This window comes from Scyliorhinus torazame, chromosome 9 (genome assembly GCF_047496885.1).
Source record: "Scyliorhinus torazame isolate Kashiwa2021f chromosome 9, sScyTor2.1, whole genome shotgun sequence".
Taxonomy (NCBI): domain Eukaryota; kingdom Metazoa; phylum Chordata; class Chondrichthyes; order Carcharhiniformes; family Scyliorhinidae; genus Scyliorhinus; species Scyliorhinus torazame.
Window position 1 is genome coordinate 86,875,176 of NC_092715.1, and position 27,110 is coordinate 86,902,285.

Sequence of the window (27,110 nt, forward strand, 5' to 3'; positions counted from 1 at the left end):
ATCTCTTCCCTGGCTTCCCAGAGAATCCTAGGATAAATCCCATCAGGCCCCGGGGACTTATCTATTTTCAGCCTGTCCAGAATTGCCAACACCTCTTCCCTACGTACCTCAATGCCATCTATTCTAATAGCCTGGGTCTCAGCATTCTCCTCCACAACATTATCTTTTTCCTGAGTGAATACTGACGAAAAATATTCATTTAGTATCTTGTCTATCTCTTCAGACTCCACACACAACTTCCCATCCCTGTCCTTGACTGGCCCTACTCTTACCCTAGTCATTCTTTTATTCCTGACATACCTATAGAAAGCTTTTGGGTTTTCCTTGATCCTACCTGCCAAATACTTCTCATGTCCCCTCCTTGCTCGTCTTAGCTCTCTCTTTAGATCCTTCCTCGCTACCTTGTAACTGTCAAGCGCCCCAACTGAAACTTCACACCTCATCTTCACATAGGCCTCCTTCTTCCTCTGAACAAGAGATTCCACTTCTTTGGTAAACCATGGTTCCCTCGCTCGACGCCTTCCTCCCTGCCTGACCGGTACGTACTTATCAAGAACACGCAGTAGCTGGTCCTTGAACAAGCTCCACATATCCAGTGTGCCCAACACTTGCAGCCTACTTCTCCAGCCTACCCCTCCCAAGTCATGTCTAATGGCATCATAATTGCCCTTCCCCCAGCTATAACTCTTGCCCTGCGGGGTATACTTATCCCTTTCCATCACTAACGTAAACGTCACCGAATTGTGGTCACTGTCCCCAAAGTGCTCACCTACCTCCAAATCTAACACCTGGCCTTGTTCATTACCCAAAACCAAATCCAATGTGGCCTCGCCTCTTGTTGGCCTGTCAACATATTGTGTCAGGAAACCCTCCTGCACACATTGTACGACCCATCTAATGTACTCGCACTATATCTTTTCCAGTTAATATTTGGAACGTTAAAGTCTCCAATAATAACTGTTACTTTCGCTCTTATCCAGAATCATCTTCGCCATCCTTTCCTCTACATCCCTAGAACTATTAGGAGGCCTATAGAAAACTCCCAACAAGGTGACCTCTCCTTTCCTGTTTCTAACCTCAGCCCATACTACCTCGGAAGAAGAGTCCCCATCTAGCATCCTCTCCGCCACCGTAATACTGTTCTTGACTAGCAGCGCCACACCTCCCCCTCTTGTGCCTCCTCTGAGCTTACTAAAACACCTAAACCCCGGAACCTGCAACAACCATTCCTGTCCCTGCTCTATCCACATGTCTCCGAAATGGCCACAACATCGAAGTCCCAGGTACCAACCCATGCTAACAGTTCCCCTACCTTATTTCGTATACTCCTGGCATTGAAGTAGACACACTTCAAACCACCTACCTGAACACTGGCCCCCTCCTGCGAAGTCAATTCTGTGCTCCTGACCTCTATACTCTCAATCTCCCGTACCCTAAAACTAAATCCAGGTTCCCATGCCCCTGCTGCATTAGTTTAAACCCCCCTAAAGAGCACTAACAAATCTCCCCCCCCCCAGGATATTTGTGCCCGTCAGGTTCAGATGTAGACCATCCTGTCTGTAGAGGTCCCACCTTCCCCAGAAAGAGCCCCGATTATCCAGAAATCTGAATCCCTCCCGCATGCACCATCCCTGTAGCCACGTGTTTAATTGCTCTCTCTCCCTATTCCTCATCTCATTATCACGTGGCACGGGCAACAACCCAGAGATAACAACTCTGTTTGTTCTCATTTTGAACTTCCATCCTAGCTCCCTGAAAGCCTGCCTGACATCCTTGTCCTCTTTCCTACCTATGTCGTTAGTGCCAATGTGGACCACGACTTGGGGCTGCTCCCCCTCCCCCTTAAGGACCCGGAAAACACGATCCGAGACATCACGTACCCTTGCACCTGGGAGGCAACATACCAAACGTGAGTCTCTCACGCTCCCACAAAATCTCCTATCTGTGCCCCTGACTATCGAGTCCCCAATTACTAATGCTCTGCTCTTCTCCCCCCTTCCGTTCTGAGCAACAGGGACAGACACCGTGCCAGAGGCCCGTACCCCATGGCTTACCCCTGGTAAGTCCCCCCCCCACAAGTATCCAAAGCGGTATACTTGTTACTCAGGGGAACGACCGCAAGGGATCCCTGCACTGACTGCTTCCTCCAAGTCCCTCTTACAGTTACCCATCTATCTCCAATCTTTGGTGCAACTAATTCCCTGAAGCTGCTATCTATGACCCCCCTCTGCCTCCCGAATGATCCGAAGTTCATCCAACTCCAGCTCCAGTTCCCTAACTCGGTCTTGGAGGAGCTGGAGCTGGCTGCACTTCCTGCAGGTAAAATCAGCAGGGACACTAACGGCATCCCTCACCTCAAACATCCTGCAGGAGGAACATTGCACTACCTTCCCTGCCATCCCTCTAACTTCCAACCAAGTTCTGGTTAATAAATAAATTTTTTAAAAATAAATAAATAAATAATAATATAATATGGCATTTGATTTCTGTGTGAGCATGGCTACTCTTTCAATGGAGGAGGTCATGCACTCACATCTGAGAGATTGTGGCACTCATGACATGGATAGACTTCTCTGTAATATGTTAAGAAAGTTATGGATGACTACATGTTTGCTGCTCCATAAACACCTGCTTCATGTATGAGCCTGAGACTTGGCTCAAATGTATCGAGTTGAGCATGACTGGAGCTATTCTCATAACTCCAGTAGAAATTCCCAACAGTTGTCACTGACTCCATCACCTACTCCTGCTTAGATGCAATATGCTCCTCCCCTCAGTCCACCCATTCTATATGCGACTGAGGTCACACTGAGATGAATGCATCTGTACTGGTGGCGGGTACGCATAACCTATGACAGTTCTTCCACAGACTGCTGCTCTTCCTTTGAAATCTACATTGCCTCTATGTGCCACTCCCACTGCACTTTCAACATTGTGCCTGCGGGAGAAAAAAACACACTCATTTTGCTCGGCTTGAATGTATTCTCATAGATAATGGCTGCGCAACTAAGGAAGTTGCTTGGATCCAATTTCATGGTTATTACATAATGTTTTCATCGCTTCTCTTCTATGATGTTAGCCTGACCTGCTGTCATCCTGTCAGCCGCCAGTACTTCTTCCTGCATTGGCATCAGGATTGCCAGTAATGGGAACCTCTTTCATAAATCCAGGTTGACTCTTCCCAATCATATGATTATTTTCCAAGTGTCTAGTTTTCACATCCTTAATATTCTAACATTTTTCCTACTCCTGACATCAAACAAACAGGTCTGTAGTTCTCAGTTTTCTCTTTCCCCCTTATATAGTGGAGTTACATTTGCTACTTTCCAGTATTCAGAAAACTTACACGGCAGAAGTAACCTGTTGATGTAATTTGATCCTGGTGTCATGTGAAATTTCCAAAAGTAATTTTGTTTTCTTCTTCAGGTCAGTAGTCTGGTGTTGTATGTGGAAGAAGCCCATAAACTTCCAGGGAAATATTTCACACAACCTTATTGCAACATCTCCCTAAACAGTGTTCAAGTAGCAAAAACTCATGCCAGGGAAGGGCAGAACCCTGTATGGACAGAAGAATTCATTTTTGAGTGAGTCCTTTTTTCAGCATAAAACCTCTTCAGTAATCATATTTTATGAAGATTTACACATAAAATGGAAAGATTTACTGTCTAATCTGATGTCTCAGGATACCAAAAGCTTCCAGCTTGCAATTGTGCTCTGGAACCATTTACTTCTACCAGAAGTGGATGGAGCTTAACATGGAGCTTATTATTAATAGCTGTCAAAGGATGACACTGAGATAAGGTAGCATCGCCTCTGCAGTGTCAGTCCAGATTATGTACTCGAGTCCTGAATGAGGCTAGAATTTATCAGGAAGGAATTTGACTGTTGGGCATGTATTTCTTGTCTGAAAACTGGGTGATATAATTGGTGAGGACCTTGTGCACCGTTGCCTTTCTAGATCAACTTTCTGCAGTCCTAAACGCATTCTGTAAACCCTTACTTATCATTGTTAATAAAACCGAATAGTGCTGGGACTAATCAGCAGCATGTCTGGAGCACCTGTGGAGATAGAAACAGAGTTCAATATGTTCTTCAGAACTGAGTAAAAATGTGGCTGAGCAGTTTAAGGCGCTGAGTTTGAATTCCAGTTTCTGAAGATGCGTGGGCTCAAATCACATTGCTGCCAGAGTTTCAGTTAATGTTTTTTTCTTTGTGGTAGTGTGGCCGAGTGGTCAAGGCATTGGATTTAGATTCCAGTCTCTGATGAGGCATGGGCTTGAATCCCATCACTACCATTGTTTCAGTCGATATTCCTTTTTCCAGTTCTGAAGAGAAGTCTTTGCAACTCAATGTTTATGTTTCTCTCCACAGATGCTACTAAATCTGTTAAATATTTCCACAACTTTGTTTTTAGTTTAGATTTCCAGCATCTGTAGTATTTTGCTTTTACCGTACCATTATGTGTTATCTACTTTTGCTTTAGGATGCTAGAGTCCCATATAATCTGTGAGGAGAACACCAAGTCTGCAAAGAGATATAAATAACTAAGTGAGCGGGCAACAAGGTGGCAGATGAAGTATAATGTGGGGAAATGTGAGGTGGGAAGAACAGAAAAGCAGACTTTTTAAAAAAATTGTTGAGATCTGTGCTGGGCCTATACCTTTTATAATATGTATCAATGATTTAGGTGAAGGGAGCGAAGGCATGGTAGCTAAATTTGAAGATGACAAAGATACGTAGGCAAGTATTTTGTGAAGAGAACTTAAGGAGGTTGCAGATGGATATAAATAAATTTGAGTGAGTGGGCAAAAATATGGCAGAAGGAGTATAATGTGGGAAAATGTAAAGTTGTTCACTTCGGCTGAAGAATAAAAAGGCAAGAGCATTACTTATTGGAGGATGGCTGTAGAATTCTGAGGTGTAGAGGGATCAAGGTGTTCTCGTGCTTGAGTCACAAAAAGTTAGTAAGCAGGTACAAAAAGTAATTAAGAAGGCCAGTAGAATACTATTCTTTATTATGAACATTATTATTATGAACATAATAATTGAACATAAAAGTAAGGATGTTCATGCTTCAGTTATACAGGACATTGGTAAGACTACTTCTTAAATACTGACTGCAATTTTGATCTCCTTATTTAAAGAAGGAGTTAACTGCAGTGCAGATGTTCAGAGGAGGTTTACTAGATTGATGCTTGGAATGAGAGGGTTGTTATGAGGAAAGGATGGCAGATTGGGCTTGTTTTCACTGAGTTTAGAAGAGTGAGGGATGACTTGAATAAATTATATAAGATCTTGACAAGTTGGATGTGGAAAGAATGTTTCCTCTTGTGGGTGAGTCTAGGACTAGGGGGCACTGTTTCAAAATTAGAGGTCGCCGTGTTAGGACAGAGATGAGGAGAAATTAGGGTTTTACGACTTTGGAACTCTACTTCAGAAGGCAGTGAATATTTTTAAGGCAGAGTTAGGCCGGAGAATCGCCGGAGACACCCAAAATGGCGATTCTCCGGCACCCCCGCTATTCTCAGGCCCAGATGGGCCGAGTGGCCAGGCCAAAACGGCCGGTTCCCCCCGGCGCCGTCCACACCTGGTCGCTGCCATCGTGAACGGTGCGTGAACGCTGGGGGCGGCGGCCTGCGGGGGGAGGGGAGGGGGGATCCTGCACCAGGGGGTACCTTAAATGTGGCATGGCCCCCGATCGGTGCCCACCGATCGTCGGGCCGTCCGCTCTGAAGGAGGATCTCCTTCCTTCCGCGGCCCCGCAAGATCCATCCGCCATCTTCTTGCGGGGCGGACATAGAGAGGACGGCAACCACGCATGCGCGGGTTGGCGCCGGCCAACAAGGCCTGGCGCGTGTAGATGACGCAGCCCCGATCCTAGCCCATTGTCAGGGCCTGAATCGGTCGGGATCGGGGCCGTTTCGCGCCGTCGTGAACCTCGACGGCGTTCACGACGGCGCGGCCACTTCGGCGCGGGAGAGGAGAATCTCGCCCAGGATCTTTTACTTTTCTCACTTGATGGATTTTGTCCTCAAGTCACCAGCAAGGATAGTTCCACTCCATCTGAATCCCCAGGAGACAGTTGTTGCCCAAACAGCATCCTCATGTAGAATTCCTTGGCTAGGTTCAAGGCGGCCTTCATGGCACAAATACCCCAGAGATTTCTTTATCTGGTTCCTTAAATAAATTTGTTAAACAGTCTGGTCAGCCCTGGTAAAACTGAAGTATAGCGGTAGAATTGTCCAGTCCACAATCTCTGTTGCAACCCTGTTCTAACCCTGCTTTCAGCTTCTTGTCCTCCGTAACTGTATTAAACACCCAACTTCTTGTAAATGTGCCTTCTCTGTTTTCTCCCCTGCCGAGGCTCTTCTTTGTCTGAAGCTCTCCTTGGTGTATGCCAACCACGTGGCTTCCGTATGTTAACTTCCTCCCTGTTGGTACTGCTTCCAGGTCGAGGATTGCTAGGTCACATGGACAAGTATATTTTTACTGGTCAACAAAATTACAATTGTTGTAAACTTTTATAAGTCCTTTTCAAACTCCACAGATATTTTAAAGAAAAAATGTTCCTTACTACACTACTTCCAAATCAAAAGTCAGCAATCCAAACTCTCTTCCCTCGCTATCGGCTGCATCCCTCTCCCTGGCAGCAGTCTGACACTAAACCAGCCTGTCTGCAGTCTTGGTATCATATTTGATCCCACATTGAGCTTCCAACTTCGCATTTGCACTTCGCTAAGATTGCCTTCTCCTACCTCCGCAACATAGCCTGACTTCATCCCTGTTGCGGCTCATTTGTTGAAACCTTCAGATATGCTGTTGTTATCTCTGAATTTGTTTCTTCAAACTCACCCATGGCTGATCTGTCACATTCTACCCACTGTAAAAGATACTGCCTGTGACTTAATTTACCACAAGTCCAGTTCATCTTTCACCCCTGTGATCATTGATTGGCAGCTATACATTCCAGGATTTAGATGTTTCAGGCGGGATAGAGGGGGATGTAAAAGGGGTCGCGGAGTTGCGCTACTGGTTAGGGAGAATATCACAGCTGCACTGTGGGAGGACACCGCAGAAGGCAGCAAGGCTGTATGGGTAGAGATCAGGAATAAGAAGGGTGCAGTCACAATGTTGGGGGTTTACTACAGGCCTCCCAACAGCCAGCGGGAGATAGAGGAACAGATAGGTAGACAGGTTTTGGAAAGGAGTAAAAGCAACAGGGTTGTTGTGATAGGAGACTTTAACTTCCCCAATATTGACTGGGATTCACTTAGTGCTAGGGGCTTGGACGGGGCAGAGTTTGTCAGGAGCATCCAGGAGGGCTTCTTGAAACAATATGTAGATAGTCCAACTAGGGAAGGGGCTGTACTGGACCTGGTATTGGGGAATGAGCCCAGCCAGGTGGTAGAAGTTTCAGCAGGGGAGCATTTCGGGAAAGTGACCACAATTCAGTAAATTTTAAAGTATTGGTGGACAAGGATAAGAGTGGTCCAAGGATGAATGTGCTAAATTGGGGGAAGGCTAATTATAACAATATTAGGCAGGAACTGAAGAACGTAGATTGGGGGCGGATGTCTGAGGGTAAATTAACATCTGACATGTGGGAGGCTTTCAAATGTCAGTTGAAAGGGATTCAGGAATTCCTGTGAGGAAGAAGGATAAATATGGCAAATTTTGGGAACCTTGGATAACAAGAGATATTGTAGGCCTTGTCGAAAAGAAAAAGGAGGCATTTGTCAGGGCTAGAAGGCTGGGAACAGACGAAGCCTGTGTGGAATATAAGGAAAGCAGGAAGGAACTTCAAGGAGTCAAGAGGGCTAAAAGAGGTCACGAAAAGTCATTGGCAAGTAGGGTTAAGGAAAATCCCAAGGCTTTTTACACATACATAAAAAGCAAGAGGGTAGCCAGGGAAAGGGTTAGCCCACTGACGGACAGGGGAGGGAATCTATGTGTGCAGCCAGAGGAAATGGGTGAAGTACTAAATGAATATTTTGCATCAGTATTCACCAAAGAGAAGGAATTGGTGATGTTGAGTCTGGAGAAGGTTGTGTAGATAGCCTGGGTCACATTGAGATCCAAAAAGATGAGGTGTTGGGCGTCTTGAAAAATATTACAATGGATAAGTCCCCAGAGCCTGATGGGATCTACCCCACAATACTGAAGGAGGCAAGAGAGGAAATTGCTGAGGCCTTGACAGAAATCTTTGGCTCCTCACTGTCTTCTGGTGATGTCCCGGAGGACTGGAGAATGGCCAATGTTGTTCCTCTGTTTAAGAAGGGTAGCAAGGATAATCCAGGGAACTACAGGCCGGTGAGCCTTACGTCAGTGGTAGGCAAATTACTGGTGAGAATTCTTCGAGAACAAAACTACTCCCGTTTGGAAGCAAGTGGACGTATTAACCAGAGGCAGCACGATTTTGTGAAGGGGAGGTCGTGTCTCACTAACTTGATAGAGTTTTTTGAGTTGGTCACAAAGATGATTGATGCAGGTTGGCCAGTGGATGGTGTCTATATGGACTTCAGTAAGGCCTTTGACAAGGTCCCTCATGGCAGACTGGTACAAAAGGTGAAGTCACACAGGATCAGAGGTGAGCTGGCATGATGGATACAGAACTGGCTAGGTCATAGAAGGCAGAGAGTAGCAATGGAAGGGTGCTTTTCAGATTGGAGGGCTGTGACTAGTCGTGTTCCGGGGGGTTCAGTGATTGGACCTTTGCTGTTCGTAGTATATATAAATGATTTGGATGAAAATGTAACTGGTCTGATTAGTAAGTTTGCGGATGACACAAAGGTTGGTGGAATTGCAGATAGCGATGAGGACTGTCAGAGGATACAGCAGATTTTAGATCGTTTGGAGACTTGGGCGGCGAGATGGCAGATGGAGTTTAATCCGGACAAATGTGAGGTAATGCATTTTGGAAGGTCTAATACAGGTAGGGATTATACAGTGAATGGTAGAACCCTCAAGAGTATTGACAGTCAGAGAGATCTTGGTGTACAGTTCCACAGGTCACTGAAAGGGGCAACACAGGTGGAGAAGGTAGTCAAGAAGGCATACAGCATGCTTGCCTTCATTGGCTGGGGCATTGAGTATAAAAATTGGCAGGTCATGTTGCAGCTGTATAGAACCTTAGTTAGGCCACACTTGGAGTATAGTGTTCAATTCTGGTCGCCACACTACCAGAAGGATGTGGAGGCTTTAGAGAGGGTGCAAAAGAGATTTACCAGGATGTTGCCTGGTATGGAGGGCATTAGCTATGAGGAGAGGTTGAATAAACTTGGTTTGTTCTCACTGGAATGAAGGAGGTTGAGGGGCGACCTGATAGAGGTCTACAAAATTATGAGGGGCATAGATAGAGATGTTTTCCCAGGGTAGTGGGGTCAATTACTAGGGGGCATAGGTTTAAGGTACGAGGGGCAAGGTTTAGAGGAGATGTACGAGGCAAGTTACGCAGAGGGTAATGGGTGCCTGGAACTCGCTGCCGGAGGAGGTGGTGAATGCAGGGACGATAGTGATGTTTAAGGGGCGTCTTGACAAATACATGAATAGGATGGGAATAGAGGGATACAGATCCCGGAAGTGTAGAAGATTTTAGTTTAGACGGGCAGCATGGTCAGCCCAGGCTTGGAGGGCCGAAGGGCCTGTTCCTGTGCTGTACTTTTCTTTGTTCTTTGTACAACTCTGTTTCTACAGCAGACCTCTGTAAATTTCCCATAAATTTCATCTTCTGTTTCATTCCTATTTTCAAAATGTTCTGATTTGAAAATTAGATAATTTGGTGTTTTAACTTATTCCAATACTAAATCAAGTTTATTTTATTATATTATTTTTTTTTTGCTTAACTAATGTTTAATCAGATCTTGGGATAACACTGAAATTAGCTAAACAGAGGTCACTAATGCTAAATGGTTCCAAATTTTCATTATAGTATATCTGTCATATATAAATATTAATAAAGAGATAAGGATGTAAAACAAAGATAATCAACAGGCTAAGCAGCTAAAGATTAAGCTAACATTGACTCAATTCAAATATCTAAATATAATCTAGATTTCAAATAATTGCATTATTATCCAGAACTAAAGTAATTCACCAAACGTTAATGACAGTATAAGTTTCCCGAAAGACGTGCTTGTCAGGTGAATTGGACATTCTGAATTTTCCCTCAGTGTACGAACAGGCGCCCGAGTGTGGCGACTAGGGGATTTGCACAGTAACTTCATTGCAGTGCAATGTAAGCCGACTTGTGACCTTAATAAAGGTTATTATTATTATGATGTGGAGATGCCTGCGTTGGACTGGGGTGAGCACAGTAAGAAGCCCTACAACACCAGGTTAAAGTCCAACAGGTTTGTTTCAAATCACTAGCTTTTGGAGCACTGCTCCTTCCTGAGGTGAATGAATAGGTAGATTCCAGAAACATTTATATAGACAAAGTCTAAAATGCAAGACGATACTTTGAATGCGAGCATTTGCACGTAATTAAGTATTTACAGAGCCAGAGAGAGGGGTAACTCCAGGTTAAAGAGGTGTGAATTGTCTCAAGCCAGGACAGGTGGTAGGATTTCGCAAGCCCAGGCTAGATTGTTGGGGGGGTGAATGTAATGTGACATGAATCCAAGGTCCCGGTTGAAGCCGTACTCATGTGTGCAGAACTTGGTTATAAATTTCTGGGTGATAATCTCTAGATTACTAGCTAAGCCACTTGGTAGCAAGCACAAGGATAAGCAGATCAGGTGGGTGAATGTGTCTTAGAGTCCCTTAAAATGGGAAAGAACTACACTGAACATAGAACATACAGCGCAGAAGGAGGCCATTCGGCCCATCGAGTCTGCATCAACCCACTTAAGCCCTCACTTCCACCCTATCCCCGTAACCCAATAACCCCATCTAACCTTTTTGGAATCGAACCTGGGACCCTGGCACTGTGAAGCCACAGTGCTACCCACGTGCTACCCTGCTGCCACAAGCTGGGATGGCTCCACCTGAATTTGTGTAGGATCCTGTACTCGGTTGGAAAGGATAAATAGGGCTGTCAATAGGACTAAACTAGCAAGAAAGAGGAGGGAGGGTTCATGTGAAAATAACAAGTCTAAAAACAAAATAGGAAAGAGAGTAATGGTCAGACCAAGGTGAGAACAAGCAAAGCGGCAACACTGATTGGCTGTGCGGGGAAGATTTGCATCGGGAGGTCAGTGTTTCCAGAAAGTTGACTTCAGCAAGCCGTCCTCCGTGTTCGGGTGAAGGCAAGCGGCCAACAGAGCGGTGACGCTGATTGGCTGTTGCAGGGGAGATGCATCAGGCAGTCAGTGCTTCCAGAAAGTGGTTTGTGGAGGAGCTGTTGTCAAAGGACAGTTTTAGTGATGTGGTCACACCTAAGGTGCAGGCAGAGAGTATCTGGGTGACCAGCAGGAAAGGCAAAGGGAGCAGGCAGAGAGTGCAGGAGTCCCCTGTGGCCATTTCCCTCATAAACAAGTCTACCATTTTGGATAATGATGGGGGGGGATAACCGTTCATGTGAAAGCAGCAGTAGCCAGATCTGTGGCACTACGACTGGCTCTGATGCACAGCGGGAAAGGGGAAAGGTAAACAGGACCGTAGTAATAGGATACTCGATAGTTCGGGGGACAGACAGGAGATTCTGTGGCCACAAACGGGAGTCCAGGATGGTGTGTTGCCGCCTGGGTGCCAGGGTCAACGATACCTCGGAGCGGCTGCAGAACATTCTCAAGGGGGAGGGGGAGCAGCCTGAAGTGTTGGCACAAATGATGTAAATAGAAATAGGGATGAGGTCCTGAGGAGTGATTAAAGGGAGTTATGAAAAAGGTTAAGAAACAGGACCTCGAGGAGCGTAATCTCTGGATTACTTCCAGTGCCACGTACTACTGAGTGTGAGAATAAGAGAATATGGCAGATGAATGCGTGGCTAAAGAATTGATGCAGGGGCAGGGATTCTGATTCTTAGGTCATTGCGATCTTTTGTGGGGCAAAGGTGACCTTTTAAGAGGGTCTGGTTGCATCTGAACTGGAGGGGGATCAATATCCTGGGGGACAGATTTGCTAGTGCCGCAAGGGACGTTTAAATTAGATTGGCAGAGGGGTGGGATCCTCAGCAGCAGGGAAGCACAGGGGCTGAAAGGAGATACAGTACTCAGCAACGTCAAGCTGAATAGACATGATAGGCAGGAGCACAGCAGGTAGAAGGGGAAACCTGTTGGAATATATTGCATCTATTTCAATGCAAGAGTGCTGACAGGTAAGGCTGATGAACTCAGGGCATGGATAGGTATGTGGGACTGGGATATTATAGCCATAACTGAAACATGGCTAAGGGAGGGACAGGACTGGCAGCTTAGTGTTCCAGGGTACAGGTGTTTTAGGCGGGACAGAGGTGGAGGAAAGAGAGAGGGGAAGTTGCATTTTTGATTAAGGGGAGGATCATGGCAGTAGTCAGAGATGAAATAACCGAGAATCATCCAGTGAGGCTTTGTGGGTGGTACTAAGAAATAAGAAGGGGATGGTGACCTTATTGGGGTTGTACTATAGCCCCCCAAATAGTCAACAGAATTAGAAGAACAAATATGCAGGGAGATTGGGGAGACTTGCAGGAATAATAGGGTTGTCATAGTTGGGGATTTTAATTTTCCTAACATAGACTGGGACTGCCATGGTGTTAAGATCTTTGAAGGGTGGTATTTATTCAGTGTGTTCAGGAAAGTGGTTGAGGTAGGCACATTGACAACATTTAAAAGGCATTTGGACAGATACATGGATAGGAAAGGTTTTGAGGGACATGGGCCAAATGCAGGCAAATGGGGTTAGCTGACATCGGCTTTTTGGTTGGCATGGACCAGTTTGGGTCGAAGGGCCTGTCTCCGTCCCGTACATTCAATGATTCTATATAGTTAGAAAACAGAAGTAGAAAAGGACGGTTAAAAATGAAAGGATCGACCACAAAAGACCAATAAAACAGCTTGTGCAGCTATGTACCCAGCATCCAAAATAGAAGACAGAAATTGGAGGCATAGTCCATAGCAGTGAACTGGATGTAGTAGGAATAACAGAAATATGGCTATGAAAAGAACAGCAATGGCACTTAATAGTGCAGGTTATAACATATTCAGAAAGGATAGGGAAAGAACGAGTGGGTAGAATAGCATGGTAGCACAGTGGTTAGCACAGTTGCTTCACAGCTCCAGGGTCCCAGGTTCGATCCCTGGCTTGGGTCACTGTCTGAGCGGAGTCTGCACGTTCTTCCCATGTCTGCGTGGGTTTCCTCCGGGTGCTCCGGTTTTCTCCCACAGTCCAAAGATGTGCAGGTTAGGTTGGCCATGATAAAGTGCCCTTCGTGTCCAAAAAGGTTAAGTGGGATTACTGGTTACAGGGATAGGGTGCTCGTTCCAAGAGTCGGTGCAGACTCGATGGGCCAAATGGCCTCTTTCTGCACTAAATTCTATGATTCTATGAATACAAAGTTAATAAATCCAATAGAAAATGTGGGCATAACTATCAAGGTTAGAAATAGAATCCATATACATTGAAATAAAAGATAAGGGCTGATCACACAATTAGGGAATCATGTTTTCCTGGAAAGGAGGTGGATGAAGAAATATTTAAGCAAATGGTTGAAACGAAGCGTGAAGAATAACAAATGTGGGAGATTTTAATTACCTTCTGAACTGGCAAGAAGCAGCAAAGGGTGTACAAAAACTGGAGTTTTATTACTCAGCATGTAATAATCTAACAATGAGGAAAAACAGCTGGAACTAAGAACTTTTTTAAGAACGGTGTGTGAGGGAGCACTTAGACTATAACAATCACGTTAAAGATTGTGATGGAGGACTTCCGGGTGCGGCGATGACCAGCTGAGTCGCACGTTTCGGCACCTCCCGTTGGAATGGACTTTTGGGCTCTTATTAGGAGCCCCAACGGCAATTTTTGACGGCTAAAATCATTGTGCGGTGAAATAGAAGGGAATCCCCCCCCCCGGATATATATGGAGAAAGAAGAGAGTAGTGGCTGAATTGCAGAGGATCCTCAGGAGCAGCGGAAAGGAAGGGAAGCACGAAGCAAGATGGCGGCGGAAGGAGGCCGTTCGGTGTGGGGCCCGGAACAGCAAGAGTTCCTGCGGCGCTGTGTGGAGGAGCTGAAGAAGGAGGTATTGGCCCCAATGCTACAGGCGATTGAAGGGCTAAAGGAGGCACAGAAGACCCAGGAGTTGGAGCTTTGTAATGTGAAGGCAAAGGCTGCTGAGAATGAGAATGAAATACAGGGCCTGGTGGTGAAGACAGAGACGCACGAGGCACTGCATAAAAGGTGTGTAGAGAGGCTGGAAGCCCTGGAGAATAACTCGAGGTGGAAGAACTTAAGAGTTTTGGGTCTTCCCGAAGGTGCAGAGGGGGCGGACGTCGGGACATATGTTAGCACATTACTTCACTCGTTAATGGGACCGGAGGCCCCGACGGGCCCCTTGGAAGTGGAGGGAGCATATCGAGTCCTTGCGCGAAGACCAAAGGCAGGAGAAATACCTCGAGCCATAGTGGTGAGGTTTCACCGCTATAAGGACAGGGAGATGGTCCTGAGATGGGCGAAAAAGACATGGAGCTGCAGGTGGGAGAATGCGGTGATCCGCGTGTACCAGGATTGGAGTGCGGAGGTGGCGAGAAGGAGGGCGAGTTTCAATCGGGCCAAGGCGGTGCTACATAGAAAGAAAGTTAAATTTGGAATGCTGCAGCCAGCGAGACTGTGGGTTACACACCAAGGGAAACATCACTACTTCGAGACGGCAGAAGAGGCGTGGACATTTATTGTAGAGGAGAAGTTGGACTAGACTGGAGAAAGAAAGAGTTTTCTGTAATAAAATAGTTGGGGGATTGTATGGGACGGGGAAGGGGGAAGGGGGGGAAATTTTCTCTATTCCCCTCGTTGGGGGGGGGGGGGGGGTATGGTGAACTGTGGGCGCCGGTGGGGAAGGAGAGAGGGAGCTGCGCCATTAGGGGCGGGGCCGAGAGGGAAACGCGGGCTTTGTTCCCGCGCTATGGTAATTGCGGCGGGAAAGGGAGCGCAGGAAGGAGGGGGCCTTACACAATGGGGGGGCCAAGGATAAACGGGGGAAGCCGAGGTCAGCCAGAGTTTGCTGACTTCTGGAAGTAACATGGGGGAGCAATTACGCTAGAAAGGGATCTAGCGGAGGGGGGGGGGTGGTTAACTGGGTTGCTGCTGCTAAGGGAAAGGGGGAGCTGTTATGGGGCAGGGTGGTCGGGTCGGGGGGACAAACGGGAGCGTGGGAACCGGGTGAGGAGCTGGTCTAAAAAAGGGGTTGGCTAGTCGACATGGGGGGTGGGGGAAAGAGCTCCCCGACCCGGTTGATCGCGTGGAATGTGAGAGGGCTGAATGGGCCGATTAAGAGGGCAAGGGTACTCGCGCACCTAAAGAAATTAAAGGCAGATGTGGTCATGCTACAGGAGACGCATCTGAAACTGGCGGATCAGGTCAGATTACGTAAAGGATGGGTGGGACAGGTATTTCATTCGGGCTTGGATGCAAAAAATAGAGGGGTGGCTATATTAGTGGGGAAACGGGTAGTGTTTGAGGCGAGGACCATAGTAGCGGACAGTGGGGGTAGATACGTGATGGTGAGTGGCAGATTACAAGGGTAAGCGGTGGTTCTGGTGAACGTATATGCCCCGAACTGGGATGATGCAAACTTCATGAAGCGTATGCTGGGGCGTATCCCGGACCTGGAGGCGGGAAAGTTGGTAATGGGGGGAGATTTCAACACGGTGCAGGATCCAGGGCTGGACCGGTCCAGGTCTAGGACTGTGAGGAGGCCGGCAGCGGCCAAGGTGCTTAAGGACTTCATGGAGCAGATGGGAGGAGTAGACCCCTGGAGATTCACTAGGCCCAGGAGTATGGAGTTTTCCTCCTTCTCCCATGTCCACAAGGTGTATTCTCGGATAGACTTCTTTGTCCTGGGAAGGGCACTGATCCCGAAGGTGACAGGGACGGAGTATTCGGCCATAGCCATCTCGGACCATGCCCCACATAAGGGTGAGGGGATGTATCGAAAGGTACCTGGAGATTAACGATGATGGAGAGGTTCAGGTGGGAGTGGTCTGGGAGGCACTGAAGGCGGTGGTCAGAGGGGAACTGATTTCCATAAAGGCCCATAAGGGGAAACAAGAGAGTAAAGAGAGGGAGCGATTGTTGAGAGAAATTTTGAGGGTGGATAGGCAGTATGCAGAGGCTCCGGATGAGGGACTGTACAGGGAAAGACAAAGGTTGCATACGGAATTTGACTTGCTGACCACGGGCAGGGCAGAGGCACAATGGAGGAAGGCACAGGGAGTACAATGTGAGTACGGAGAGAAGGCGAGCCGTTTCTGGCCCAACGATTGAGGAAGAGAGGGGCGGCGAGGGAGATAGGTGGGGTGAGGGACGAGGAGGGTGAAATGGAACGGGGAGCAGAGAGGGTGAACGGGGTGTTTAAGGCATTTTATGAGAGGCTGTATAAGGCACAACCCCCAGAAGGGAAGGAGGGAATGATGCACTTCCTGGATCAGCTGGAATTCCCAAAGGTGGAGGAGCAGGAGAGGACAGGATTGGGAGCACGGATTGAGGTGGAGGAGGTGGTAAAAGGGATTGGGAGCTTGCAGGCAGGGAAGGCCCCGGGACCAGATGGGTTCCCGGTGGAATTTTATAGGAAATACATGGACCTACTAGCCCCGCTTCTGACGAGAACCTTTAACGAGGCCAGGGAAGGGGGGACATTGCCCCCGACGATGTCGGAGGCGACGATATCGTTGCTCCTGAAGAGGGACAAAGACCCGCTGCAGTGTGGGTCTTACAGGCCTATCTCCCTTCTGAATGTAGATGCCAAGCTCTTGGCCAAGGTGATGGCGACGAGGATCGAGGATTATGTTCCAGGGGTGGTTCACGAGGATCAAACTGGGTTTGTTAAGGGGAGACAGTTGAACACTAATATACGGAGGCTGCTAGGTGTGATGATGATGTCCCCGCCGGAGGGAGAGGCGGAGATAGTGGTGGCGATGGACGCTGAGAAAGCATTTGATAGAGTGGAGTGGGATTACCTGTGGGAAGTGTTGAGGAGATTTGGATTTGGAGAGGGGTTTATTGGGTGGGTTCAGCTTTTATATAGGGTCCCGGTGGCAAGTGTGATCACAAACAGGCAGAGATCTGACTACTTCCGTCTATATAGAGGGACAAGACAGGGGTGTCCCCTGTCCCCGATACTGTTTGCGTTGGCAATTGAGCCACTGGCCATAGCGCTGAGGGGCTCTAGGAAGTGGAGGGGAGTACTTAGGGGAGGAGAAGAGCACTAGGTGTCATTATACGCGGATGATTTGTTGTTGTATGTCGCGGACCCAGTGAAGGGGATGCCCGAGATAATGCAGACACTCAGGGAATTTGGGGAATTTTCGGGATATAAACTGAATATGGGGAAGAGTAAGCTGTTTGTGATGCACCCTGGGGAACAGAGCAGGGGAATAGATGATTTGCCGCTGAGGAGAGTAACAAGGGATTTTCGGTACCTAGGGATCCAGATAGCCAGGAACTGGGGAACCTTGCATAAGCTTAATTTAGGAAGATTGGTGGAGCAGATGGAGAGGATTTTAGGAGATGGGACATGGTGCCCCTGTCACTGGCGGGCAGGGTGCAGGCGGTCAAAATGGTGGTCCTTCCGCGATTTCTTTTTGTGTTCCAGTGCCTCCCTGTGATGATTACCAAGGCTTTTTTCAAAAAAGTGGATAAGAGCGTTATGAGCTTTGTGTGGGCTGGGAAGACCCCAAGAGTGAAGAGGGGGTTTCTGCAGCGTAGCAGGGATAGGGGGGGACTGGCACTGCCGAGCTTAAGTGGCTATTATTGGGCCGCCAATATATCAATGGTATGCAAGTGGATGGGGGAAGGGGAGGGAGCGGCGTGGAAAAGACTAGAGATGCGTCCTGTAGGGGAACCTGCCTGCAAGCATTAACGACGGCGCCTTTACCGTTCTCCCCGAAAAAGTACACCACAAGTCCAGTGGTGGTGGCAACACTGAAAATTTGGGGGCAGTGGAGACGACATAAGGGAGTGACGGGTGCCTTAGTGTGGTCCCCGATAAGGAACCAACCATAGGTTCGTCCCGGGAAGGATAGATGGGGGATTTAAATCTTGGCAGCGAGCAGGAATTGCGAAATTGAAGGACTTGTTCTTAGACGGGACGTTCGCGAGTCTGGGAGCACTGACAGAAAAATATGGGTTGCCACCTGGGAATGCATTTCGCTATATGCAAGTGAGGGCATTTGTGAGGCAACAGGTGAGGGAATTTCCGCAGCTCTCGGCGCAAGAGATCCAGGACAGAGTGATTTTGGGGGCATGGGTGGGTGATGGTAGGGTGTCAGATATATATGGGGAAATGAGAGATGAGGGGGAGACGATGGTAGAGGAGCTGAAGGGAAAATGGGAGGAGGAGCTGGGGGAAGAGATTGAGGAGGGGCTGTGGGCAGATGCCCTAAGTAGGGTAAACTCTTTGTCCTCGTGTGCCAGGCTCAGCCTGATACAATTCAAGGTTCTACACAGGGCGCATATGATGGGAGCAAGGCTGAGTAGATTTTTTGGAGTGGAGGATAGGTGTGGGAGATGCGCGGGAAGCCCGGCAAACCACACCCACATGTTTTGGTCATGTCCGCTATTGCATGGGTTCTGGGTGGGTGTGGCAAAAGTGATTTCAAAGGTGGTCTGGGTCGAACCAGGCTGGGGGTTGGCTATATTTGGGGTTGCAGATGAGCCGGGAGTGCAGGAGGCGAGGGTGGGGGAGGGAGGGAGGGGGAAGAGGGGGAGGGGGGGGGGGGAAGAGGAGGGGGGGAGAGCCGGGAGTGCAGGGGGGGGGGAGGGGGGAGGAGGGGAGGGGGAGGGGGGAGAGGGGAGAAGGGGGGGAGGGGGGAGGGAGGGGGAGGGAGGAGTGGAGGGAGGGGTGGGGGGGAGGGGGGAGGGAGGAGTGGAGGGAGGGGTGGGGGAGGGAGGGAGAGGGAGGAGGGGAGGGAGGGAGAGGGGGGAGGGGAGGGAGGGGGAGGGCCCACGCGGGCCCTCAGGGGTTTCCTATAGTTGTTTGTATATTAGTTATTTATACTGGCGTGTGGGACTTTATTGTATTGGAGAGTTGTTATTCAGTTGTTGGCAGTTGCCGTTTAGTTAATATATTATTTATTTGTTTTTAAAAAACGGTCATTATTATTTATATTGTTTTAAAGTTGTAAAAAGGGGAAAATCCTGTACTGTTGTTTGACCGAACAAAATTTGAATAAAATATATATTTTTTAAAAAGATTGTGATGGACCTAAGTAAGACAAAGATCAAACTTATAGTTGATTTCAAGGGAATGAAAATGGTCTGAGGACAAAACTGTAAAAACAAAGAAATGGAACAGCAGTGCAAAATGTTTAAAATGGGAGAAATATATGTCAATAAAAAGCAAGAAGAAACTAGCCGGTGATGACACACCATGGATGAATAAATGAATTGGGATGAAAATGTAAAGAAAGAAACGGGGGACTCGCGGTGAGAGTGACGTGTTGAGCGGACGCATATCAGGTGTCTCTCATAGAATCATACAATTTGCAGTGCAGAAGGAAGCTATTCGTCCCATCGGTTCTGCACTAACTCCTGGAAAGAGAACCCCAACCAAGCCCACACCTCCACCCTATCCCCATAACCCAGTAACCCCACCCAACACTAAGGGAAATTTTGGACACTAAGGGCAATTTGGCATGGTCAATCCACCTAACCTGCACATCTTTGGACTGTGGGAGGAAACCGGAGCACCCGGAGGAAACCCACGCATACACGGGGAGAACGTGCAGACTCCGCACAGGCAGTGACTCAAGCCGGGAATGGAACCTGGGACGCTGGAGCTGTGAAGCAATTGTGCTAACCACTATGCTACCGTGCTCTCCTCCAAACCACAACCAAAAAGGGCACGTTTAGTCGAATTTTGCCTACAATTTGAAGACCAAACTACCTCAACAACGAGAAGAAAACAACCACGAGATTATGCCAGAAAATGGGAGCTCAAAGCACCGAAAAGATGGCAGAAGTGGGGGATAAAGCCAGGAGCAGCAGGCGGGCGAAGCAGCGGACCCACGAGGTGAAGGAGCCCCGGCCGCCCAGGAGAGAGGGAGACCAGCGACCCAAGCATCAGGCCCCCCCCCCTGGCCCCCCAACCACCTGGCGGTGAATGGAAGAACGTCCTCATGAAGGAGTTGACCGCCATGAAAGGGGCGATCAGGACAGAAATCCAGATGGCGGTCAAGGTGGCGGTGGCAGAGGCGATGGTCACGATGCAAAAGGCCATCGATGGGCTGGGACAGAAAGTGGAGACACAGGAGAAGACGATCCTCGACCTGGAGAAGGCCTCGATTGATCAGAGCAACTGAATCGTTGCACTGTAAGCCAAAGTGAAAAGATTGGTGGCAGCCCAGGGGAACCTAAGGGGGAAAGTCGAGGACCAAGAGAACAGGTCCTGACGACAGAGCATTCAGATTGTGAGCTTGCTGGAAGGTATCGAGGGCAGGGATTCGACGGGTGACTTAGTCAGGAGGAGCAACCTTTCCAACTTCCTAGAGCTTGACAGCGCACAGATCGCTTCGGCCGAAACCCAAAGCCGGGGAGCATCTGTGGTCGACCATTGCAAAGCTGTACTGATACCAGTACCGTGAGAGGATTCTGCGGTGGGCACGTCAGACGAAAGCGAGCATCTAGGAAGGACATAAAATCCGCATCTATCAGGACATTGGAGCAGACCAAGCAAAATGAAGGGCCGTGTTCAACCAGTCAAAATCGGCCCTGTACAAGAACAGAGTAAATTTCAGCATGCTGTTCCCGGCCAGGCTCTGGGTCACGTACCAGAAGAAAAAACATTACTTTTAGCACCCTGGAGGAAGCGAAGGAATTTGTTCAAAGCAATGGCCTGGACAAGGGACATGCAAGGCTGCAGTGAGAGTTGTGCAGAGAAAGACTGAGAGGGAAAATCAAAGACTCATTGGACTGTGAGCATGTTTGCACGGGACGGTGCTGACTCGCTCTGATAGTAAGGGGAAGACTGGGTCGCAGAGGGAAGAGAGGACAAGGGTTGGCAGATTAAGTTAGACAGGGAAAACGGGCACCCAGCGGACATAAAGTGGGGGCTGGACCATCCCCAGGAGGGGAGCCACCACACTAGCAGAAACAGCTAGCATTGGAAATCAGAAAGCAAGGGGGACCGCGACGCACCTCACGGCAGGGAGGGCGTGCCTGGTAAGGGGTTGGGGGGGTCACAGAGAAGGGACAGGGAAATGGTGATGCCGGAAGGGGGGGATGGGGGTGGGGGGGGGGGGGGGGGGGGGTGGAAGAGTACAAAAGAAATAGAAAGGGAGAATGAGTTGGTTTTCGCACAGGCTTTGGCGGGTGAGGAACGGGCTGAGGGAACAAGATTGCGCCGCAAGCAGCTACTTTGAGGGTCCCTGGGCAAAGGGAAACCCCAGAGTGTAAGGGTGCACCAATATGGAGTACACATTATTGGGGGCCATGTTGGGTGCCCCCTGGACAAAGGGAAACCCCAGAGGGCAGGGGCCAGACCGATGACGTTGCCATTTTGGACCGACCCCTAACAAAGAGAGATTCTGGAGTGCCTGGGCACGTCTACCAGGTATGTGTGGTTGATCCCGCGGGAGCGAGCGGACAGAAACCCCCCACCAGGATTATCACCTGGCATGTCGGGATTTGATGACCTAATGAAAGATCCAGAGTATTCGCCCACCTAAGTGGTTTGAAGATCGACATAGTCTTCCTGCAGGTGACACACCTGAGGGAGAAGGACCGACTGCAGGTGCCGTCCATATGTGATGACAAGTGCAGACGAATGCTGGACAGACCACCGTCTCATCCACTCCTCTATGTCCATCAACAGTGCAAACCACTGTGATTTAAAAAAATGGTAAAGTACTAGTAATGATGACAAAATTGCAGAAATATTCAAACAGTTACAATGTCTTGATACTTATCAGAAATACTAACATGATGAACATAACATTGGAAGAAAACAAAAAGGATATAAACATATTTAAAATAGTAAGTGGACAAGGGGGAATAATTGATAAACTAATTAAATTAATCAAGACCCTTGGCCTGATTGGGCTGCACCATATTAAAAGAAGATGGGAAGAGATAGAGAAGCCGCATAAATATAAATTTAAAAAAATCATTGGAGGAGGAATGGTGTCAGAAAACTGGTGGTCAGCTAATGTGATTCCTACAAGTAAAATCAGAGCTAGAACATAGAACACATTGGACAGCACGGTAGCACAGTGGTTAGCACTGTTGCTTCATAGCGCCAGGGTCTCAGGTTCGATTCCCAGTTTGGGTCACTGTCTGTGCAGAGTCTGCACATTCTCCCTGTGTCTGCATGGGTTTCCTCCGGGTGCTCTGGTTTCCTCCCATAAGTCCCGAAAGACGTGCTGTTAGGTGGATTGGACATCCTGAATTCTCCCTCTGTGTAACCGAACAGGCGTTGGAATGTGGCGACTAGGGCTTTTCACAGTAATTTCATTGCAGTGTTAACGTGAACCTTCTTGTGCCAATAAAGATCATTATTATTACAGGAGCTATAGCCAATTTGTTTAATATCTCTGGTCGGAATGACAATGGAATCAATAATCACTGTCGCAGAAAGGATACTCAGAGCAATCTCTCTGCTCAACAACTTAACCACCATAATAGCTCAGGTGAGGAGCAGAGAGAGAGACCCAAGAAGCGGAAAAGAAAAACTAAACCCCAAGGAGTAGTGAGAAGGAACCCAGACCTCCTCAGGATACAAACTTCCCAGGCTAATGAAGGATAAAGACATGGATTCTTAAAAGAATATTTTAAAAAATAAATCCAAATGAAAAACCCAAAACGGATTGGCTCTAACTGGAGGCTATCCTCAATATCATTGAGGACTAAACTAACCCTGCAAACCATATCCACCCACCATTCACCATTCAGGGGTGACAAAAAAGAACACTCCCGTCCCCCAACCACAAGGATTATAAGATACAATTATCAGAAGGAGTAAAACTGTGCACAAATCACACTTCCCATAATTGACTGAATGATTTTGCTAGAATAGGATAATCAATGACGCAAGCTATCATGCTCACATTTCACACTCCACTACAACAACAAAAAGTCAACATGATCAGCAAGGAGTAATGTTCAAGATTACAGAAGAACCGCAGAGTAAATTGTAGGAGAAGGACATCTTCCATGTCGCATGAGAAGGCAAAGGATTCGGCAGGATCGACGAGCACCCTCTCTCAAGGATCTTACCAGGATTCCAGCAATCGAAACACCAAGACACCATCACTTCTACCATGCCATCTCTCCGCCCAGGCGGACCACATCCTAGGCCCTGGTGAGAGGAAATGGCTCGGCCCACAAGGCCACCTCCAACCCCTCACGACAAGCATCGAAAATACGATGATATAGGGTGGGTGAGCCCCTGGTCTGAAAGACAAGATATATTGTTCTCCATCGAATCTGATGCACCCAGCCTCCAAAGCATGGTAGCCAATTTTTGAACTCAATCAGGAATTCCCTTCCACCTCCTGCCAGGGACTAGTCTCAGGGGCACACTACCTGACCCCCGTCTCCTGAATCCGTCAGGAAAAACAACACACCATGCAGCAGGATTTCAACGACACAAAGGCAGTCTCTAACCGGCGACAGGGCTCTTTTGAGTGCAAGAAATCTTTTATGCACTTCAACTGCTCTTCTGAAAGTACACTGCAATCCTTCGAAGTCAGCTCTTGATGACCTCAGTAGAGCCTGGAATCTCAGCCAAGACAACATCTTCGATGGCGGCCATCATCTAGATGCACGCAGCAGCGCCACGGTGAGAGCCCTCTCAGCAGTAAGTGCGTGAGTACAAGCTGGGCCCCACCCCAGCACATTCTGCCTGCCCCAAACAAACTAGAATATTTGCATTTTACCGTGGCTCCTCTTCACAAGAAACCTTAGCCCTTCTTCACAAAAAAAACAATCAAGAGCTTCCAAGGAAAGCGCAAGCCATGTCGTCCAAGAAAAAGCAGATATGAAATCTGCACCAGGATGAAATGAAAGATTAAAAGAGCAGAGCCTGAACTCGCAAAACGCAACTGCTCCTGTGCTCTCGTCGCTTGACCCCACCCACCGCAGTCTTTTTCAAACATTTATGTGGCCTAACACATCACACAAAGAGTTTACAAACCTTCAGGTGTACGATGTTTTCTTTTTGTAATGCGTAGTGCATTCAGTTAAATGAACGGACCCGTTATCTTTTATTGTGCAACCTTCTCAGGAACTTTTGGGTTGCTGTGCAGCTTCATAACTAAGAGGAAACATTGCAAACCTTCACATCTTTTAGCTTTTTCTATATCCGCGTGTGTACCCTCTACAAGACTTCCTCAGTGATATCATTTATTTTTGCTTTGATTCCAACTACTTGCTGCTTGCCCGACCCAACTCTCCTCAACGTTTATTCACGTGTTACTTGACGTTCTTCACTGGGAATTAGAACCATATTGAAGTCATCATCACTGGCGTACCTATGTATCCCTACATCTTTGAATTTCCCCCTCCTTATTTGTTTCCTCTGCTCTTGCCTGTCCTTGAGCCGAAACCATAATCCATACCATAGTGTCTGCCCGTCCTTTTTTGTCAGAGGGAGTTTGCAGTACCAAAACAGACATTGCAATTTGTCATTGAATCATTTTGGGAATGTTAGCAATCTGTTCAGTGAGTAATTCTTTATATGGTAGCACATGTGTGAAAATGATAACTCGTCAAGTTTCTGCAGCTTACTTGAAGATAGTCTCCTTTGATTTTCAGAGATTTATTTTTATCTAAATAATAGGATACTATAGCCTCCACAATTTAAATGCTCATGTTTATGGTACCATATGTGCTAAAATATGTACGCTCTACCCAAAGGCAGGCCCTTGGCTCATTGTCTGTTGATGCTTCATCCTAAGTGATTTAAAGTATATATAAAAGCATGTAATTTACAACTTATAGTTTGCTGAGTTCTTAAATGTTTTGCCTTCATTTCTCTAGTGATGTCTCATCAGATATAAACAGATTTGAGATAAGTCTCAGTAACAGAACAAAGAAGAGCAAGGATCCTGATATATGTAAGTACAATTGACTACTGCTTCTAAGTAATTTATTTTCATTCAAAGATTTAGTCCTTAGACGATGAACTTTTTAAATGTGTTTCACACCACCAACTTTGTTTTTTTTCAATAGAAGAAAATATAAAATCCCAGTTATTAATCAATGGAAGGAAGCCACAAGATTTCATGGTTTAAAACTGAAGTTATTTTTACAATACAAAAGATAACAAAGCAAACTCTAAATACTTTCATCCTATACTCTAACTTGCAGAATTGACAAGAGTTAAATATAAATTAACAGGCCAATTGGGGTTGAATATTGTTTTAGGGTGTTAGGTACTGTTTGATAGGTTTTAATGAACTCTTTGTAACCTTAAGTAGGTTAATTGTATGTATTTAACTATAAGAATGATGTACAGTAAAGGGTTCAAGCTAGGAGCTGTCTCCATGCTTGCTTATGCACATGGCTCTGTCCAACACGAGATTGACCTCTCCCTAGATGCGGGTCACTGTGTGGGCAGTACTGTAATCAGTCCCATATTAATCTTATATTAAATACAATGGAGATGAAGGATCAAGTGATGGTGTTGTTTTTGCATAATGTGGGAACTGGTGGACCCCATTGTGGTTCCCAATGACCACACCTGTAATAAGTGGTGGTTGCTTGAGGAACTTCAGCTCAGAGTTGATGAGCTGGATTCTGAGCTTCAGACACTGCAACACATTAGAAAGGGGGAGAAATACCTGGACATTGTTTCCCAGGAGGCAGTCACACACCTTAGATTAACTAACTTAAATTCAGCCAGTGGTCAGGGACAGGAGGGTGTGGCTGCGAGTGAGGCAGGTGGGAGGGATCCAGGAGGTAGGATTGCATGAGCCTCAGCCCTTGTCCCTGTCCAATAGGTTTGAGATTCTTGCTCCGTGTATGGACAGGAACACAGACTGCAGGGCGCATGAACAAACTGACCACAGTACCGTGGTAGAGGAAGCCGTTCAAGTGGGGAAGAAATATAGTCGTAATTGGAGATAGTCTATCTAGGGGCATTGACACTGTTCTCTGTGACCAGGATCGAGAATCCCGAAGGTTGTGTTGTCTGCCTGGTGCTCGGTTCAGGATATTTTATCTGGGCTGCAGAGGAACTTGGAGTGAAATGGTAAAGATCCAGTTGTCGGGTCACGTAGGTCCCAACGACATAGGTAGAACAAGGACAGAGGTTCTGCTAAGGGAGTAGGATCAGCTAGGAGCTAAATTAAAAAGCAGAAGCAAAAAGGTAATAATCTCTGGATTACTACCTCAGCCATGAACTAATTGGCATAGGGTCAATAAGATTTAGGAGATAAATGTGTGGCTCAAAGATTGGTGTGGGAGAAACGGTTTGAATTCATGGGACATTGGCACCAATACTGGGGAAGAGGGGACCTGTTCCAATGGAACATTCTTCATTTGAATCATGCTGGGACCAGGGTCCTGGCGAATTGCATAACTAGGGCTGTATAGAAGGTGGCAGGAATCTAACTTCAGGCAGTTTGAGAGGGAGAAGCTGGAATCAGATGTAACTGTATTCCAATTGAATAGATATAACTGCAAAGACAAGGGAGGAGCTGGCCAGAGTTGAGCAGGAGTTTTGGGGGTTATTCAGGAGGCACAACAGAAATTCATCCAAGGAGGAGGGAGCATGCTAAGGGGGGGAATAAGGCATCCATGGCTGACGAGGGAAGTCAAGCACAGCATAGAACCAAAAGAAAAAGCATACAAGGTGGCGAGGATTAGTGGGAAGCCAGAGGATTGTGAAGCCTTTGAAAGTGAGCAGAGGTCAACTAGAAAAGCAATAAGGGGGGAGAAGATGAAATATGAGTGTAAGCTTGTTAGTAATATAATGGAAGATAGCAACAGTGTTTTTTCAATATATAAAAGGTAAGAGAGAGCCAGAATAGACATTGGAC

At 47.3% G+C, this 27,110-nt stretch overlaps 1 protein-coding gene and 1 non-coding gene across 2 annotated transcripts in view; both read left to right on the forward strand.

Moving 5' to 3' along the window:
* Positions 1 to 27,110, forward strand: part of LOC140429358 (ras GTPase-activating protein 1-like) — a 374,654-nt gene that overhangs the window by 211,836 nt on the left and 135,708 nt on the right. The window contains exons 14-15 of the mRNA XM_072516226.1: positions 3,427 to 3,584; positions 25,108 to 25,184. Coding sequence (XP_072372327.1) covers positions 3,427 to 3,584; positions 25,108 to 25,184 — 235 coding nt within the window. The remainder of the gene's footprint in view (positions 1 to 3,426; positions 3,585 to 25,107; positions 25,185 to 27,110) is intronic.
* trnal-uag (transfer RNA leucine (anticodon UAG)) lies at positions 4,215 to 4,295 on the forward strand. The gene has a single exon. It is a non-coding gene; the product is annotated as a tRNA-Leu (tRNA).